At 33.5% G+C, this 15,557-nt stretch overlaps 3 protein-coding genes across 9 annotated transcripts in view; 1 reads left to right on the forward strand and 2 right to left on the reverse strand.

Moving 5' to 3' along the window:
- The window catches only part of LOC132704897 (uncharacterized), a 63,829-nt gene extending 61,378 nt beyond the window's left edge, over positions 1-2,451 (reverse strand). For all 3 annotated transcript variants that reach the window (XM_060675212.1, XM_060675211.1, XM_060675210.1), the window contains exon 1: positions 2,039-2,451. In XM_060675212.1, the coding sequence (XP_060531195.1) occupies positions 2,039-2,255 (217 nt within the window). In that variant the 5' untranslated portion in view covers positions 2,256-2,451. The remainder of the gene's footprint in view (positions 1-2,038) is intronic.
- Positions 2,452-3,851: 1,400 nt separating this feature from the next.
- On the forward strand, positions 3,852-4,630 carry LOC132705019 (large ribosomal subunit protein bL17m). Its single transcript, XM_060675421.1, has 2 exons — positions 3,852-4,119; positions 4,170-4,630. Exons 1-2 carry the CDS (start codon positions 3,922-3,924, stop codon positions 4,584-4,586), a joined length of 615 nt encoding a protein of 204 aa, XP_060531404.1. The 5' UTR covers positions 3,852-3,921; the 3' UTR covers positions 4,587-4,630.
- Positions 4,631-5,338: 708 nt separating this feature from the next.
- LOC132705460 (uncharacterized) lies at positions 5,339-11,486 on the reverse strand. 5 transcript variants are annotated; one of them, XM_060676044.1, is made up of 15 exons: positions 11,386-11,444; positions 9,181-9,549; positions 8,913-9,089; positions 8,524-8,857; positions 8,370-8,453; positions 8,017-8,130; positions 7,811-7,924; positions 7,572-7,723; positions 7,139-7,291; positions 6,478-6,634; positions 6,229-6,389; positions 6,094-6,161; positions 5,739-6,007; positions 5,557-5,690; positions 5,339-5,474 (listed from the first exon to the last, which is right to left on the reverse strand). In XM_060676044.1, exons 1-15 carry the CDS (start codon positions 11,427-11,429, stop codon positions 5,456-5,458), a joined length of 2,349 nt encoding a protein of 782 aa, XP_060532027.1. In that variant the 5' UTR covers positions 11,430-11,444; the 3' UTR covers positions 5,339-5,455. The 5 variants fall into 5 exon arrangements, with proteins under 5 accessions (XP_060532027.1, XP_060532029.1, XP_060532028.1 ...); XM_060676046.1 differs by lacking the exon at positions 11,386-11,444 and adding an exon at positions 10,345-10,360; XM_060676045.1 differs by lacking the exon at positions 11,386-11,444 and adding an exon at positions 10,010-10,096.
- Positions 11,487-15,557: the final 4,071 nt, after the last annotated feature.

Raw genomic sequence — 15,557 nt, forward strand, 5'->3', positions numbered from 1 at the left:
AAGTTAATGTCGGGTGGGACGCTTTTGGAGAGTCCAAGAAACTTTTGTACGAAACTTTTTTCATACCTCCTATGGGTTTGCAGAGCGTATAGTGAGTCGGTTTATTTGGCACGCGATGTACGTATTCTTTATAAAAATTCTTAGCCTATACCAGAAGAGTAATAAAATATTATTCTGACATTTTGGCATGACTTCATGTAAATAAAAAAAAAAATTATTTCGTTTACTATTTTTTTTACTTACTTTACTTACTTAAAGTAAAGTTTACGACAATGTTTTGACAATTTGAAATTTGCTAGTTAATTGAAATAAATCGTAATAATCTAAACATTCAACAACGGACAAACTAACAGCAAATAATATTATAGCCAAACAAATCCATTTGAGTCGTTATTTGCAAATTGAAATGGCGAAGCGTGATTTAGATAATCTCGCGAGGTCTGCTTCTAACTGGAAAGCGGACACAGTGTTTTGATAATGAATGATCCCGCATATGAGATGTTGTAATCTCAATTTACTTATCTGACAGCATAGACCGCCTGGTAACACCGTTTTGTAAACAGTGTTTTCACAACCCAGAAAAATTTATTTGCTTAGAACTAACCAGCCACGTACCTATTTTAAAAAATATTCTAACTTTACACCACGTTTCTGGTCGGTATCAAAATATTTACGCGCGTCTTTAATAAAATCAGATCGTCGCTCGGTGGATTCACTTGGATTGTGACTAGAGTAAAAATCGATGAATTTGCAATACATATACTCCAGGAGTTGAAATATGAACGTTATATTTTATATAAACATAAATATTTACGTCATGAAAATAATAACGTTACATAAGGCGTGTTAATTGGCAAAAACAACAACAATTTGGTCGATTTTTGGTATAGTATCGTTACTTTGAATATTAGTCACCATATCAAATGCGACAATAATGGAATAATTTTGCATACATAAGGCACACGTGTAATTGATGAATAATATATACTCTGGCAAAAAAACGCTTGATAATACAAACAATACAAAACACATCGTATATTAGATACAAATTGCACGATATATACGAGAGGTACAGATAAAGGCACCAATAAATGATTGGTCATCCGGAACTATTATTTGGTTTATGCTCTTTATTTTTCGATTTTTATTGGATCATGAAGTGGAATATTTTTTACCGACAACTCAGGTGAAAAATTACAGTTACTCGAAACGGATAAACTAGAACGAGACTTTTGTTCACATTGTATATTTTGATGATTCCCGTCTTGGGAATTTAAAAAATATAAATAAGTTTTACGGAATGCTTTTGGATTTTTTAAAGAGTTCTTTTGATTTTTTCCTACCTTTTTTCCTTTCGGAACACTTTAAAAATACTGAAAAGTGCAATGTACCAGCTCGTTTGTTTGAAATTTTTTTCAAAACTTAAAAAAAATATTTTCAAAGCCACTTTTTATGAAAAACGTTTTGAACGTTATGCTATCCTATCGGTTCTTGGGCTTTGTTACAAGTTACATTTTATATCAAAAATTTATTTTTAAAGACGGAACCTAACGTTTGAAGCCATATTTAGATACTATAAAAAATCGAATTTCATAATTTGTGATTTAGACAACATGGCAACTCTGCTCAAAACGGCGCGTTCAAAAATTGTTTAAGAAGGAAAGGATAAATTCGTTTCCAGAAAATCCCACTCTTCATTTTTTTCTTAAATCACAAGCAAAATTCCTTAAAAGCTTTTTAGGAGTTTAAATCTACTATCAAAACCTACTCGAAGTTTATTTATACGCATGGACTTTTGCCGAAAGTTCACATCGAGGTTCAAACTTTATTAACAAATTTTTGCAAATTTGTAGCAAAGCTACCGTGAAAACCACAGTATTAGATATCCCCCATATATTAGGAACACATCGAGACATAACTAAACTTTTTGGTAACAAAACTAGCCAAACCTACAGAATATTTTGCCCCTCGCTATACTCATGCCGACATATTTTTCGAGAATTTCGAATGCGTAATTCAATTCAATTAAGTGGCCTACCTTTTCTTCTTCCAAAAGGTCCCAAAAATGCATTATTTTTCCCAACTATGTTATCGTCTATGTACTTAAGTAACTTTGAGACGTCCTCAATTTTTCTAGGTAGATTACTGTTTATGGCACTTCCCCTTTGTTTCAGGGGTCTTACGGGATAGTCTTCCGGGAACACATATAGTTTTCGATTCCCGTAGGATTTCCTTACCGTCGTGGTAGTCGTCATTCTACCATTTTTCCAAACCGTATCCGACAACCAAAAAATTAAACTTGAGAAATTTTATTCAAAAACACGCCCGAAACTAAAAAACAGATTGATCTTGCACATAAATGCTGCGAAAATTTGGTACCCAAACCGTCCTCGCACAATCATACACAAAACACACCGAACTCACGCTGGGAATCAGCAGGACTGAGAGTCCGTAGCAGGAAAATCGATGGAAACAAACGAGAGTATGAAGCATTCCTTTAATATAAACGCCTTTTGGCGGGCCACCAACAATACTCAGACCAAAGCATGAAGAATGTTGTACGATTTGTCGGTTTTGGAATATTCTCTCTTTCTCTTCTCTCTCTCTCTCTCTCTCTCTCTCTCTCTCTCTCTCTCTCTCTCTCTCTCTCTCTCTCTCTCTCCCTCATTCCGTTTCTTGTAACTACTTTATTGTTATTCAGCTATACCAAAATAATAGCATTCAGGTTGATTCAGTTTTATGTTTGCAGTTTCTAAAGAAAAATGCTAACTACATATTCTCAGACTAACCAAAACGAAACCAGAAACAGACAAAAATATATTCGGTGTGGTTTGACCAATTGGCACAACTTATACACGCCCTACAGTTGGACCCATTAAAAAATGGGACAGCTTCGTCGAATCACATAATTTCATTTCATCGTACGTAAAAACTTTGAGACCTGTTATGTTTTCTGCTAGTTTGTTGCATTTAAATGACTTAACAATCTAGTTTTTAAAAAATTAAAATTTACAGTTTAATAAAGGCGTGCAATACTTAAGTCAATAATGCTCTGATCGTATAGTTTTACAAAATAATTGTCGTGCTTGTAAATAATAAAAATAATTAACTATAAAAATGCACCAAGAAATCCAGTTCCTTTAATAAGCACAAAAACATTCTTGCCAAATTTTATTCGTTCTTAAATTTACTTGGTGGTCTATTGAAAAGCGCCAAAATATTATTTTTCCTATACCAGTTGTCCACCAACGTGTCAATGCGAATGTTAGGTTACCCAATCATTATTCCCGACTGCTGTTAATAATATTTCCTTGCTAAAGATGTTTTTTGGGCTCTTTGTTCATAAAATAATTAAATTTTTCTACTCCCCTCTGTAAAATACCTAATTACCCAACGATCAAGCGTGCGGGAAGCGTCACTTTACCACGTCAGTTTCAGTTCCCACAAATCCGAGCCATTTCGGACATTTCCTAGATTTAACCGCACGGGTTTGGAAGCAATCGGATGTTTTCGGAGATATCCACGCTTTGAATTTTGACGTTTGTCAAATCTGACTGTCATGTCAGGGAATGTATTCGTGTTTTGCGAAAATGTACACAAAAACTAACAGTCGTAGAAAAAGTATATGCAACACGTTCGGTAAACTTGACGTTTACCGCACCTGTTGCATAATATACTATTTTAAAACCATTATTTCAGAAAACTGTACTGATCCAAGTTGAAATTCAAATTTTAATCCGTGCCAATCTTGTTCTTCTTTTCAAAAGCGTAGGCCAAATTTCTAAGATCAGTCGCCCAAGAATGGTAATTCTTTGTGATTTAAAAAGCGGAAACTTTAAAGATGAGCAATCTGCACATAACCCGACAACTTTTAAAATATCTTAATAAATAATTAAAATAACCAATACTATCGTGTAAAATATGAATCAAGCAGAAATCTCAAAGTTAGTTTCTCAGTTAAAAATCAAAGTTAATCCCAGATTGAGAAAGTTTAGAAACCCCAAGGGTCCAGAAGAGAGGCTTAATAAACTGAGGAAAACCGTAACTGCACTTATTAAACATGAAAGAATTGAACTTAACTACCCACGGGCTAACGAAGCTAGGATGTATGCAGAGAGAGTAAGTAATGAAGGATAAGTTTTTGTAACTTATTAACTATTATTTTCTAGCTTATATCTGATGCTATAAGGTATGGTGACTGCCACAAAAGTACCATGGAAAATGCGGATTACTGGCTTATAGAAAAACAGCTAGTTCACAAATTATTTAAAGTTCTTGTACCCAGATACGAAAACTACGATATATCCTACACCAGACTTATCAAAGCACCAAGGCCCTATCACCAACAACATTCCTATTTAAAAGCTGTGTTGGAACTAAGGGGAAATCCGTATCCCTCATTAATAACTGATTATGCAAACAATAGATATTTGCTTCACAATGTTCTATTAGACGAAGCTAGGAAGGCTTATAGAAACCAAAAATATGCAGAAATAGCAGAAAAAATCAATATGGCCGATTCAACAAATGATCCGGTTCCAAAAATTAATATTGAACAAACTAGTGACAAAACATTGAAAACCTAGATCGATTCTTGATTATTTTCTGTATGTTTCAATAAAATTCTGTACAATGATATAGAGTTGTAAACTTAATTTCAAATTGCCCGTTGCAAGTGCCAAGACGCAGACGATAAGGTGGTATAAACCCAAAAATCAGTGTTTCCGCCCAAGCAATTACAACATCCTTTTTTTTTTAATAGGAACTCCAGAACTTTTACTACACTGTGAATCTAATGTAAAAACTAAACCTTTCTTATTATAACAATAGCTATTAGATAATACAGTGGCTCCACTACGGTTAAAATTGATGCGCTGCAGAGGGCATTGATATTTTTGTAGAAAAAGTAATTATTTTCCACGCATGGCTTCCACATTCCACCTAGTAACCTGCACTTTGCACCATATACTTTCTTAGGGGCGATTCCCGCACGCTTTTGCCAGAATATTTAACTTGATCTAGGCATATGAGAAATGAGAAAATACTGCCATAAAAATGCCGCAAACTTATTGCCGATATGTCAGCGGCCACGTTGGTTGTTGAATGCCACAAGATCATTCCTTAAAAACGAGATTTTAAATCTGGCGCAAGCGCCGGTTGAGTGCACCTAATAAATATTTTTCATCATGTCCATAATTGACAACTTTGTAATTTCAAACCGATTCCTACCACATATTGAGAATTTGAGGTGCCTTACGTATATAGAATAGTATTTAAAGAGGGGCAGGTTTTCCAACCAAAAATATAACTTATAAAGAAAAATGTATTATTATACCTTAAAAAAAACAAACATTAAACTTACACTAAAAGTAAAATATTATGATCATGCAATATAAAACTTCTTACTGCTTACTATTGAATTTATAATTAGATATCACAAAAGTCTTTGGTATGGTTATTTTGAAGCATCTTTCCTACAATTTGTATGCAGTTACTAAAAAGCCTCACACAAAAGGCAATACTGTACTTAATCACAGTAACTTCTGCAGTACTTACACTTTGTCCTGAATTTCTACCAAGGACATATTCTCGAATGATCCATCACATTTTCGTAAAGCTTTCACAATTGAATTTAATAGTATATTCATGGGCACATCTTTAAAGTGTTTTTGCAGAGATTCAAATATTTCCTACAAGAAAACCATTACTACTTAAATAACAATAGAATTACGACACACCATTTCTTTCACATAAATATCGCATTCACCAGAGTCTATGTTTTCGGACCACTCAAAACTCAAGCTATTAGCAGCCTTCAAATTCTTTGTATTTGTTTCCGTAGTCCCACTCTTTTTATCTTCATGCCTCTTGGGCTGGACTATACTTTGACATGTTATATTTTGACCAATCAAATTCACTCTTGGTTGGTTCCAAAACTGAAGAGGTGTAATATTTGAGAAACTTGAATGTGTTGGAACAAATGGTGTAGGTAAAGGCCGATTTTGACCTGAAACCCAGGGATTCAATTTCATTTTCCACAAAACTGCATGTATGTCATATTTGTTTTTTGTAAACATAAAAAGAGATACATACCAGGTAACAAAGGAGCAGACTGATGTCTATCAAAAAATACCTGCTGGCAATGTGGCAAAGGAACTACACTGAAAAAAATTTAAGACAGAATATTTACAATTTGCCATCAAACCAACATCAAAACGCCAACATTACCTAGGAAAGGAACCAATATAATTCTGATATTTAATTCCTTCTTTTAAATAATTAAAGATATATAAATATGCTTCTGGTGGAATTTCAGTCGCTTGCGGCCATTGAACTAATTTATACTCGTTCAAATCCATGATATCTGATTTAACTTTGTTGTAGATAACCTAAAGTTTAACATTAACAACCTTAACCACATCTAGTGCATTGAATTTTTAAAAAATATTAAACCTACTATACTAAGTATGTAATTACATTTATAGCTGTACTCTTAGTTATTATATCTGTCAAAGTTCTTTGCCAACAAGCTATGTATCTCGCATTGTTTGAGTGTTCTGGAATCGAATATGGACCAAGCATCGTTTGAAGTTCTTCCAGATTGCTTATCATAAATTCTGCAGTTTTTTTTAGTCTAAAAACATATTACTAAAAGTATGTTACCTTCCATTCAAAAAGCAAAATGAATGATTTGATTTTGAGATAATAAGCATGAAAACTGATTGTCATTGAAAGGACCGTCAAAAAACGGCTTCTGAGAATAGAAAAGTAAATTCTTGTACATTCCGGATTTCCCCCAATATATTTTTCCATAATAACACCCCAACATGTATTTCCTAATATTTAAAACAAATATTTGTTAAGAAAATGGCTAGATTTGTTAAAGTTTCCCCCTTATGTCTGAGTTAGAAAACAACCTTTTTCGTGGAAAAAACATAGAAAGATATTATATTAGGTATCAAGAACTTCAGAGTACAGAACTTTTGGATTCATGTATTGACGAACCCAAGTAAATAATAAGTTTCTGAAGTTTCTTACTTGAGACACATTCATATGTACAAAAGTATGAATGTGTCGCGATGATTTTGTCCAAGTTATTCCTTATTGCAATATTTTTATTTATACAAAACCAACTTACCCTGCGTAATTATCCTTCAAAACAATATATCTATTTGACACTTCATCTACCAACAATTTTTGCAATTTGAAATTTTTTTCTAACAGTAATTTGTTTTCGGTCTGCAGCTCTTTGATAACATTGGCTTGGTCGTTCATTTGGCCCACAATATGCCTTTAAAATGGATGTCAAACATAATGTAAAATAAGGACGACATTTGCAAGAAAGCAAACTATTCAAAAAAAAATCTTCCAACAATTAGGAGTGGCCTAGATATTGTGGATATTTCTTGCTGTTTTTCACTTTGGTGGGTGTTATCCAAGCAGTAGAGAGAAAAAATGGCAATGCTTCACTGAATGATAAAAGAAAATATCGGTAATTTTTTTTGTGAAGTAGTTAATTTAATGTAATCATTTAAAAAGGTCACATAGTTCTTAACTAAAATTTGACTTACTCCAATGATTTACTTTCAAGTTTGTTGGTAGTTGCCTGAGACACGACTTCAGTCATATTTTTATGTATTTCATATAGATGATCAACCACAGAACTCCCAAAATTTTTATTGCTTTGCAAAATTTCAATTTTTATTGAATCTAGTTTTTCATCCTGAAAATCAATAAAGCACTAGAAATACTAGTTACAAAGTATACCCTAATTTGTATTTTCTTGTCGTAGAACTTAAATATTGCTTACTCTTTCTATGGATATTGGACTGTCGAATTGCACTCCAATATGTGTTGTCTCAATTTGAGTCTGAACGATTTTACTTGTCTGCCTCAGTTTTTCAGTTTGAGTTTGTTTATGCACCTAAAGTATAGAAAACATTTTAATTAAGAAAAATTAAATCAAAAATTGAATTGAAGTACTAATTAAAAAGTGCACCATAGGTAGCTGCTTACCTTTTCCTTGCAATCTTGAGTATTGAACCCTTCTCCAATATGTTTTGCCTCAATCACAGTTTGAAACATTCGATTTTTCTGTTCCACTTTCTGAGTACCACTTAACACTCCCACCTAAATTATTTTTATTGACAGCAATTAAGTCAATCATTCTCTGTTTATTTTGTAACAATTAAGAGAAATAAAAAGCAGAAAATGTTTAACGTTTTCAATTAAAAAAGTTTTGACAATTTTTTTTCTGATTATACAAATAACAAAATCAATAAGAAATTTTAAAATAAATAGAATAAAACAATAAACATTCTTAGAAGTAAAGTAAAAGAAAAACAGTTAAATTAAGAAACATTTCTTACTTTTATCATAGGTTTGTGGTCATTATGTTGTACACTAAAACATCCTTTGCCTTTCCCCTTCAGTGACATTTTGAATCTTTTCATCTAAAAATAAATGGTATCCATTCCTTACTATCCATTTCAACCATAACAATAAAAATGATTTTAATTATACCTCAGAATCATTTATGGGCTGAGTTTTTACAAATGTAAAAACTTCCTTTAAGGCCTTTTCTTGCAGAGACACTTTGGTGCAATCGTCACATAATTTTACATACTCTGGTTTATAGTAAAATTGCAAATTTGAATCAGGATGGATAAAAACTGATAAAATCTCTTTGTGAAAAATTTTATGCAGTTCTAGATCTGTCAGTGGCTTTTTGTAACTTTGTATTCTATTTATCAGACGATCATTTAATTCCTTGTTCCACAGCTTCGACCAGTCCAAACCATACCAAACATAATTGCAATTTTTAAAAAGATGCAGCTCTGCCAATTTCTCTATTTGACTAAAAAATTACTGCTGCCAGTTTCTAAGAAATAATACAGAGTGTTGATATCTACCCAGACGTGGCACCCCTTTGTATCCTTGTGAGCAAATTATGACAATAATTGAAATCAAATTCTGGAACAAAATTAAAGCACTTTTTAAAATATTCGCAAGACCTGTATTTGATCTCCTCTTCTGATACAACCTGAAATTCTAAAAGTTTTTCACAGTAGTATAATGCTTCACTCCACCTAAAATTATAAAAAGGGAAAATACATAATTCTAGAATAACAACAATTTCAATCTAAATATAATTCCCTAAAAAGCAAACTGACGACCTACCTCTCATTTTTGTATGCATAAAGAACACGTAGGAGCAGAACTATATATCTTTGGGGATATGCTTCCACCAAAAATGAAAGCTCCTTAACTGCTTCATGCTCTTCACTGGATTCAACTTGACTCTTACTATTACTTGTGATATCCATAATATAACAATAACAAGACAGTGCAGATAAACAGAAGCAAAATTCTGGATGTAATTGCTCACAACTTTCTAACTGTAATAATTTAAGCATCTCTCGTGCCTCTCTATAGTTCGACAATGACTTTAACTTGGATTCAACAAACTCCAGGTTGACATTTACTTGACTATCATAAAAAGGTTTCTCTTTAGCAGAAATTGGGTGATCCATAATTAATTCAGACAATCTGAAAGCCAATTATTATTACACCAAATAACCCAAAAAAAGGGGACCGCAAAAATTTTTGCAAAATAGTTACAGTACAAAAAATAGAGCAACTTGGTTCTATTGCTAAATTTTTTACTATTTATTTTCTAGCCTAAACAAGTTTAAATTATTTTCAATAAACGAAAACACAAAATATTCTCTTCATTCCTGTTCCTATTCTTATAATTTTGATGGGGACTTTTCTAATATTACTTGTTGCAATATCTACAAAATTCCAATCTGTTATAACAAATTAAATTCCTTTGTTGTATAACCGACGTATATACATTTGTATGACTCAATGTCCGTATACCACAAATAAAAACTATGAATTCGAATATCGCGTATCAACATTTACACACAATGTAAACAAAAATAAGATTTAACACAACTTTTGTACTTTCCACAAGCTGCTATACTACATTCTCTACAATTTCTACCTTTAAATGCAATACAACTAAAAACAAAGTTTGGTAAATTCTGTACTCCCCACAAGAACAATATGAAATAGTGTTCGAGAATATTTCCCATAGATAATGGAATTTGGTCAGTTATTGGAAAAAGGGACCAAAGTAATTTTATTTAAGAGAAAGGCAAATCAAGAGACGATAGTTTTTTTGGTTAGTTTTGATTAGATTGGATAGTTGTTTCGCAAAATAACAGCACCAAAAGGCTGAACTTCACAAATAAAATAAAATAGCGCATGAAACATTTTTTTAAGTTGGCGACGTTATGAGTAGGCGCCATATAGCACAAGAAAATATAGTGGCCTTACCACAGTACAAAGGGATGCGCCGCAGGTGGCTATGATATTTTTGTAGAGAAGGTCTGGATCTTTTGCGCATGCGTCACCCTCAATTAACTGAGTTGCCACATTGCCGTAATTTTTCTGAAAAAATTGACTTGATACGGGTAAGTGTTGCCTTATGTAAAAGTTAATTTAAAAGATTTAAAACTGGTTTCTATAGGACTCCCACTCTTAAACTTGTATAGTTTGTGCTTTCAATTTTCAATACTTGCTCCTTCAGGAAATTACCGCAAGTGTGGCAATTATGTGGGCCTAATGGGATCTTAAAAATACTCGATTGATTTAAGAAACTACAAGGTACACTTAAATAGCTACGTAGGAGTAACAAAACAAGTAAAGCGATTTACCTACTGCACATTTCGAAAATCTTACATTTTTTTTTTGATAAATAAATACTAACTCATAGAGTTATAATATAAATAAAACATATTCATACGATTGTATAAAAAGAATTTCAACCTCTATGACTGGAGTATACATTGACACTTCGGGCATGCTAGATATAATAAGGTATTTTACAAAAGGAAATGGAAAAACAATTTAAATATATGGGGTACAAATATCCATAAACGCAAAATTAACGCCGGGCGTAAATCAGTGGCCAACAACCGTCTTTTTATTCCCGACAAGGGCAAACATCCTCTTGTTGCTTTATTTTGTTATATAGTGGCTCACTCTGGCGGGGCCATACGAATCTCCTTCAATGGAGTGTTGGCTAATTTGTCCACAGGCGGATAGATGGCCGCGCGAGTATTGGTTACAATTGATAAAGTTTACGCATATGTTATTAGATATTTTTTGATATAAAGTTCCTGAAAACTGCTATTTAGAAACAATTTTTTTAATTCGAAAAGTTTAAATATTTTGAATTTAGGTGTATATTTTTAAGAAGTTGTATTATTATAAATAGTAAATATTGAATTAACAACAACAATTAAACAAATAGATCAATGAGCAAGAGATAAGAATCCCTATTAACTAGCCTCTCTATTGTAAAGTTTTGCTTACTTTTCTATCACGCTGGTGCCATTCCAGTTTAGATCAAGTTTCATTCATTCGAACAACAAAGCTGCTATAGTTGTTGATTAAATTTAGGTGAAAGGAATACATTGTTCCAAACAGAAGAAGCATTAAAGGCATTTTTCTACTCCTACTCTACTTTTCTACTGTACAATACCTAATTATACAGAAGTTTCCGTTATGTTATGTTACTTTTTCGCAGATATTATCGCACTGCTTGAATTTTGACGTCTGTCAATTATGACGGCCAGGTATCCAAACTTAGCTATCGTCGAAAATGTATAGTATGCAACACGTTAGGCAAACTTTTTGAGTCACGAGTTTATTTGGCACGAGCGAAGCGCAGCGGAGCGAGTGATTAATAAACGTTTATTACCCTTGTTTTATAATATTATTGTTACAACATGCACTTGTCAATAAAGTCAACCCAAAACTCAAAAAAGTTTCCACGCATACATATACACTCCTAATTTAATTGATCTTGAAGGTTTCCACATAATGAACAGTTATCGGCATTAAGTTTACTAATGATGAAGCAAGTTTTTATAAAAAAGTCTGTGTCTCCACCCAACCAATTTGAAGAACACAGGGAAAAAACGATCGGAATCCAAAAGAATGGAAATTGGGATAACCATGTTATTTTAGTTTATTTAGTTTGTTAGAAACAATACGTCCGAAACCGGAGAACCATGTAGTTGCAAAAAATTCGGTTGTTTTCAATTGATTGATAAAAGATAAGAACTTATTTCATATATTTACACGTTAAAAGACAAAAACGATCAACATAGTTATTTGTTTGGTTAATTGGAGTGAAAGACATTCAAATAAGGAGCCCAAGGAAATATGAGGCGATTGCAAATCTCAAACAGCATTAATTCACTTTTAAAGTAAGAATAAAATATTAGAATGAGAAGATGAAGGAGTATGAAATGTGCCAATATTATGCAACAAGTGCGGTAAACGGCATTTGACTGACGAGTGACTTAAAAAGTTTACCTACCGTGTTGCATACTTTACTTTTTCCACGACCGTTAGTTTTTGGGTACACTTTCGCAAAACAACACGAATACATTCACTGACATGACCATCAAAATTGATAATCATCAAAATTCAAGGCGTGGGAAATATCTTCAAAAACATCCGTGGGAAACGAAACTGACGTGGTAAAATGACATTTCCCGCACGCTAGATCGGTGTGTAATTAGGTATTTGACAGGCGGGAGTAGAAATAGTATATTATGCAACAAGTGCAGTAAACGGCATTTGACTCACGAGTTTATTTGACACGAGCGGAGCAAGTGTTTAATAAACGAATAACTTAAAAAGTTTACCGAACTATACTATACCTTTTCTATACTTTTTCTACGACCGTTAGTTTTTGGGTACATTTTCGCAAAACAACACAAATACATTCACTGACCGTTAGAATTGGCATACGTCAAAAGTCAAAGCGTGGGAAATATCTCCGAAAACATCCGATTGCTCCCAAATCCGTACAGTAAAATCCCGGAAATGTTCGAAGTGGCTTAGATCCGTGGGAAAAGAAACTGACGTGGTGGTAGATCGGTGTGTAATTAGGTATTTTACAGACGGGAATAGAAAAAACTTTTATTTTATTGCGGAATTACCAACCGACGGCTTCTATCTTTAAAGGGAATTGAAAGACTAGAGATATGAGAAGTAAACATACTAAACGGCCCCATAAGTTATAACTTGACGTAGTTGTGTGCGTAATCACATAAGATCTTTCAAAGCAAAGCAGTCCCATTACAGCTTGAAGAAAAGTTTGCGAGTTTATCTTTCTGAATCTTAAAAAGATATATTCCATGTACGGAGAAAAGTATTCTACTAAACCGATAACTTACCAGTCATTACCAAAATACGAACATTAGTTTCGGGTACCCTAGGGCGGACACGTGTAGTACGTGCTATGAACATATGGCCAAAGTAAAATCGATGCAAAGAAGGCTGAACGGTATAACTGAAAAGGAAAAAAGTTAGATATTTTGCAATAAATTAATGGATTAGAAGCTCAAAGTATACTACATAAACTAAACGCACCAGGAAACGAAATGCCAGGAAAAAAATTAAACAGAATCTATCTATGGAAGCTATTACAATGGATTTTTCTTCCCATGTGGAACATAGCGACGAATAATGTTTATTATAAGAGGCAGCTTACTTTCATCAGCTATATACCAATGATGTGATATTTCACAGGTTAGAATTTAGGAAATATTTTGCGATTCGCATCGATCAAGGAGTTAGTGATAAGTAACCAGCATCCTCGAACCGTGGAAACCTGGAAGTTTTGTTATCACTCTGCCAAATGTACAGAACATAATTTTTTAAAGAAACTTCCACAGGCTACTGTAATACTTTTTACAAAACTTCTGGATTCCTCCTGCGTCGGTTTTGCTAAGTCGAACTTGCTGACGTTTTGCCAGTCATCCTGTTGGCTTCTTCAGACCTTGACTGAAACAGGCTCGCATTTGACTCTATACCTGATTATATATTGTTTGAGACAGGCGGAGCTGAATGAGGGGCATAAATACCGTCTCGGATGATTGATTCCCATAGTGGTGACAGCTAAAGACATAAGTCGCAGCTAAGATTGTTAGGTTGTTTGTAGATTTCAATAGACCCTCGGATTTTTGCAAGAATTTTATTTTTATCGAATATAATTTTATGTCCGGTTTCGTGATTGTGTTCAGCAAACCCTCATCCGAATATAAAATTCTTCGAAAATCTAGTTTCGCTTTATTTCGAGAAATAATTCAGCATACCCGTAAGGAAATAGACCAAATTAATAAGGCTCTTCTGTCTCTACACCCTGAAATTGCTTCCACCTTTCCCCATCCGAATTCGATACTCTTTCTAACATGATTCATGACAAAGCTTTAAATCTTCGTTTATCTTCTATCCAAAATCACGTTCAGAAATTTGAAAAACTTACGTCAACACTAGGGAAACCATCAAACTCTTCTCAACTACCAAACACTGTACTAAATGTATCATCTCACCAACTTTCGGAGACGGAAAAATTAGTTCTTTCAAAAGGTTCCAACTTCCTCCTTGCCCCACGTATTATTCCGAAAGAGGAAATCATTTCAAATGTCGAGTCTATCCTGAACAAACTGCCCTTTCAAACAGCTAATGAAATTCGATTTGAAACCGCAAAAATCCGTAAAAAATCAAAACCTCCTAAATCTAATATTGCAAAGCCTGAACGCATTGCCATAAAATCGCTAAAATCCAATCCAGATATCGTAATGTTACGGTGGTCATGAACACAAATGAATATCAGGAAAAGATTCAAGATATTCTTACAGACGGATCTCGTCAACTTAAAAAAGATCCTACGTCATCTATGGATCGCAACCTTAAATCTGTTATTAAGGCTGTAAAATTCTTCGTCTCTGCGGACTCCCAAAGATCCACAAACTAGGATTACCCCTTAGACCTATTGTCAGGAGCATAGGTTCTCTAGCAAAGAATCTGGCTGCCTTATTAAAACCCCTTACAGCGAAAACTGATAGTTTTGGAACTTAATTCTTTCACTTCATTGAATAATCAAAAAGCATTACAGAAGATATTCTGGTTAGTTTCGTCGTAGAATCCCTATTATCCAAGGTTTCTATTCCTGAAACTCTCAACATCATTTCATATATATTGAAATCCTAGAATCTAGAACCACACCTTCTCACCTTAATCGAAAAATTCTTGTCTGGAACCTATTTTTCTTATAACAGTCAAACTTTTGAACAAACGTTGGGAACAGCTATGGGTTCTCCACTATCACCAGTTATAGCGAATATATTTATGGAAGCCTTTGAAAAGGAAGCTCTCGACACTTTTCATCTAAAACCAAAATTATGGAAACGCTACGTCGATGACACTTTTGTTATTTAACCTCAAGGTCTAGAAACCCTAGTAGATGTTCTTAGACATTTAAACTCTATACACCTTAACATACGTTTTACCATTGAGTTGGAAACTAATAATAACCTTCCATTCTTAGATATTCTTATCAATAGGAAATCAGACCTAACATTGGATCATTGTGTTTATAGAAAACCTACCTTAATGCACGGTCACATCACCATCCTGCCCAAAAATCATCCGTTATGAACTCTCTTCTTTGCAGAGCCGTAAAACTA

This window comes from Cylas formicarius, unplaced genomic scaffold, assembly GCF_029955315.1.
Source record: "Cylas formicarius isolate icCylForm1 unplaced genomic scaffold, icCylForm1.1 PGA_scaffold_7__23_contigs__length_41026272, whole genome shotgun sequence".
NCBI lineage: Eukaryota > Metazoa > Arthropoda > Insecta > Coleoptera > Brentidae > Cylas > Cylas formicarius.

What these genes read in the sequence shown, in the direction of transcription:
- LOC132705019 (XM_060675421.1), top strand. Translation starts at nt 3,922, where the DNA reads ATGAATCAAGCAGAAATCTCAAAGTTAGTTTCTCAGTTAAAAATCAAA. An exon ending in CTAGGATGTATGCAGAGAGA is followed by an intron (nt 4,120 to 4,169) that starts GTAAGTAATGAA and finishes ATTATTTTCTAG; the next exon opens with CTTATATCTGATGCTATAAG.
- LOC132705460 (XM_060676044.1), bottom strand. Translation starts at nt 11,429, where the DNA reads ATGAAACTTGATCTAAACTGGAATGGCACCAGCGTGATAGAAAA. An exon ending in TATATTGGTTCCTTTCCTAG is followed by an intron (nt 6,162 to 6,228) that starts GTAATGTTGGCG and finishes AATTTTTTTCAG; the next exon opens with TGTAGTTCCTTTGCCACATT. An exon ending in ATATTTATGTGAAAGAAATG is followed by an intron (nt 5,691 to 5,738) that starts GTGTGTCGTAAT and finishes GTTTTCTTGTAG; the next exon opens with GAAATATTTGAATCTCTGCA.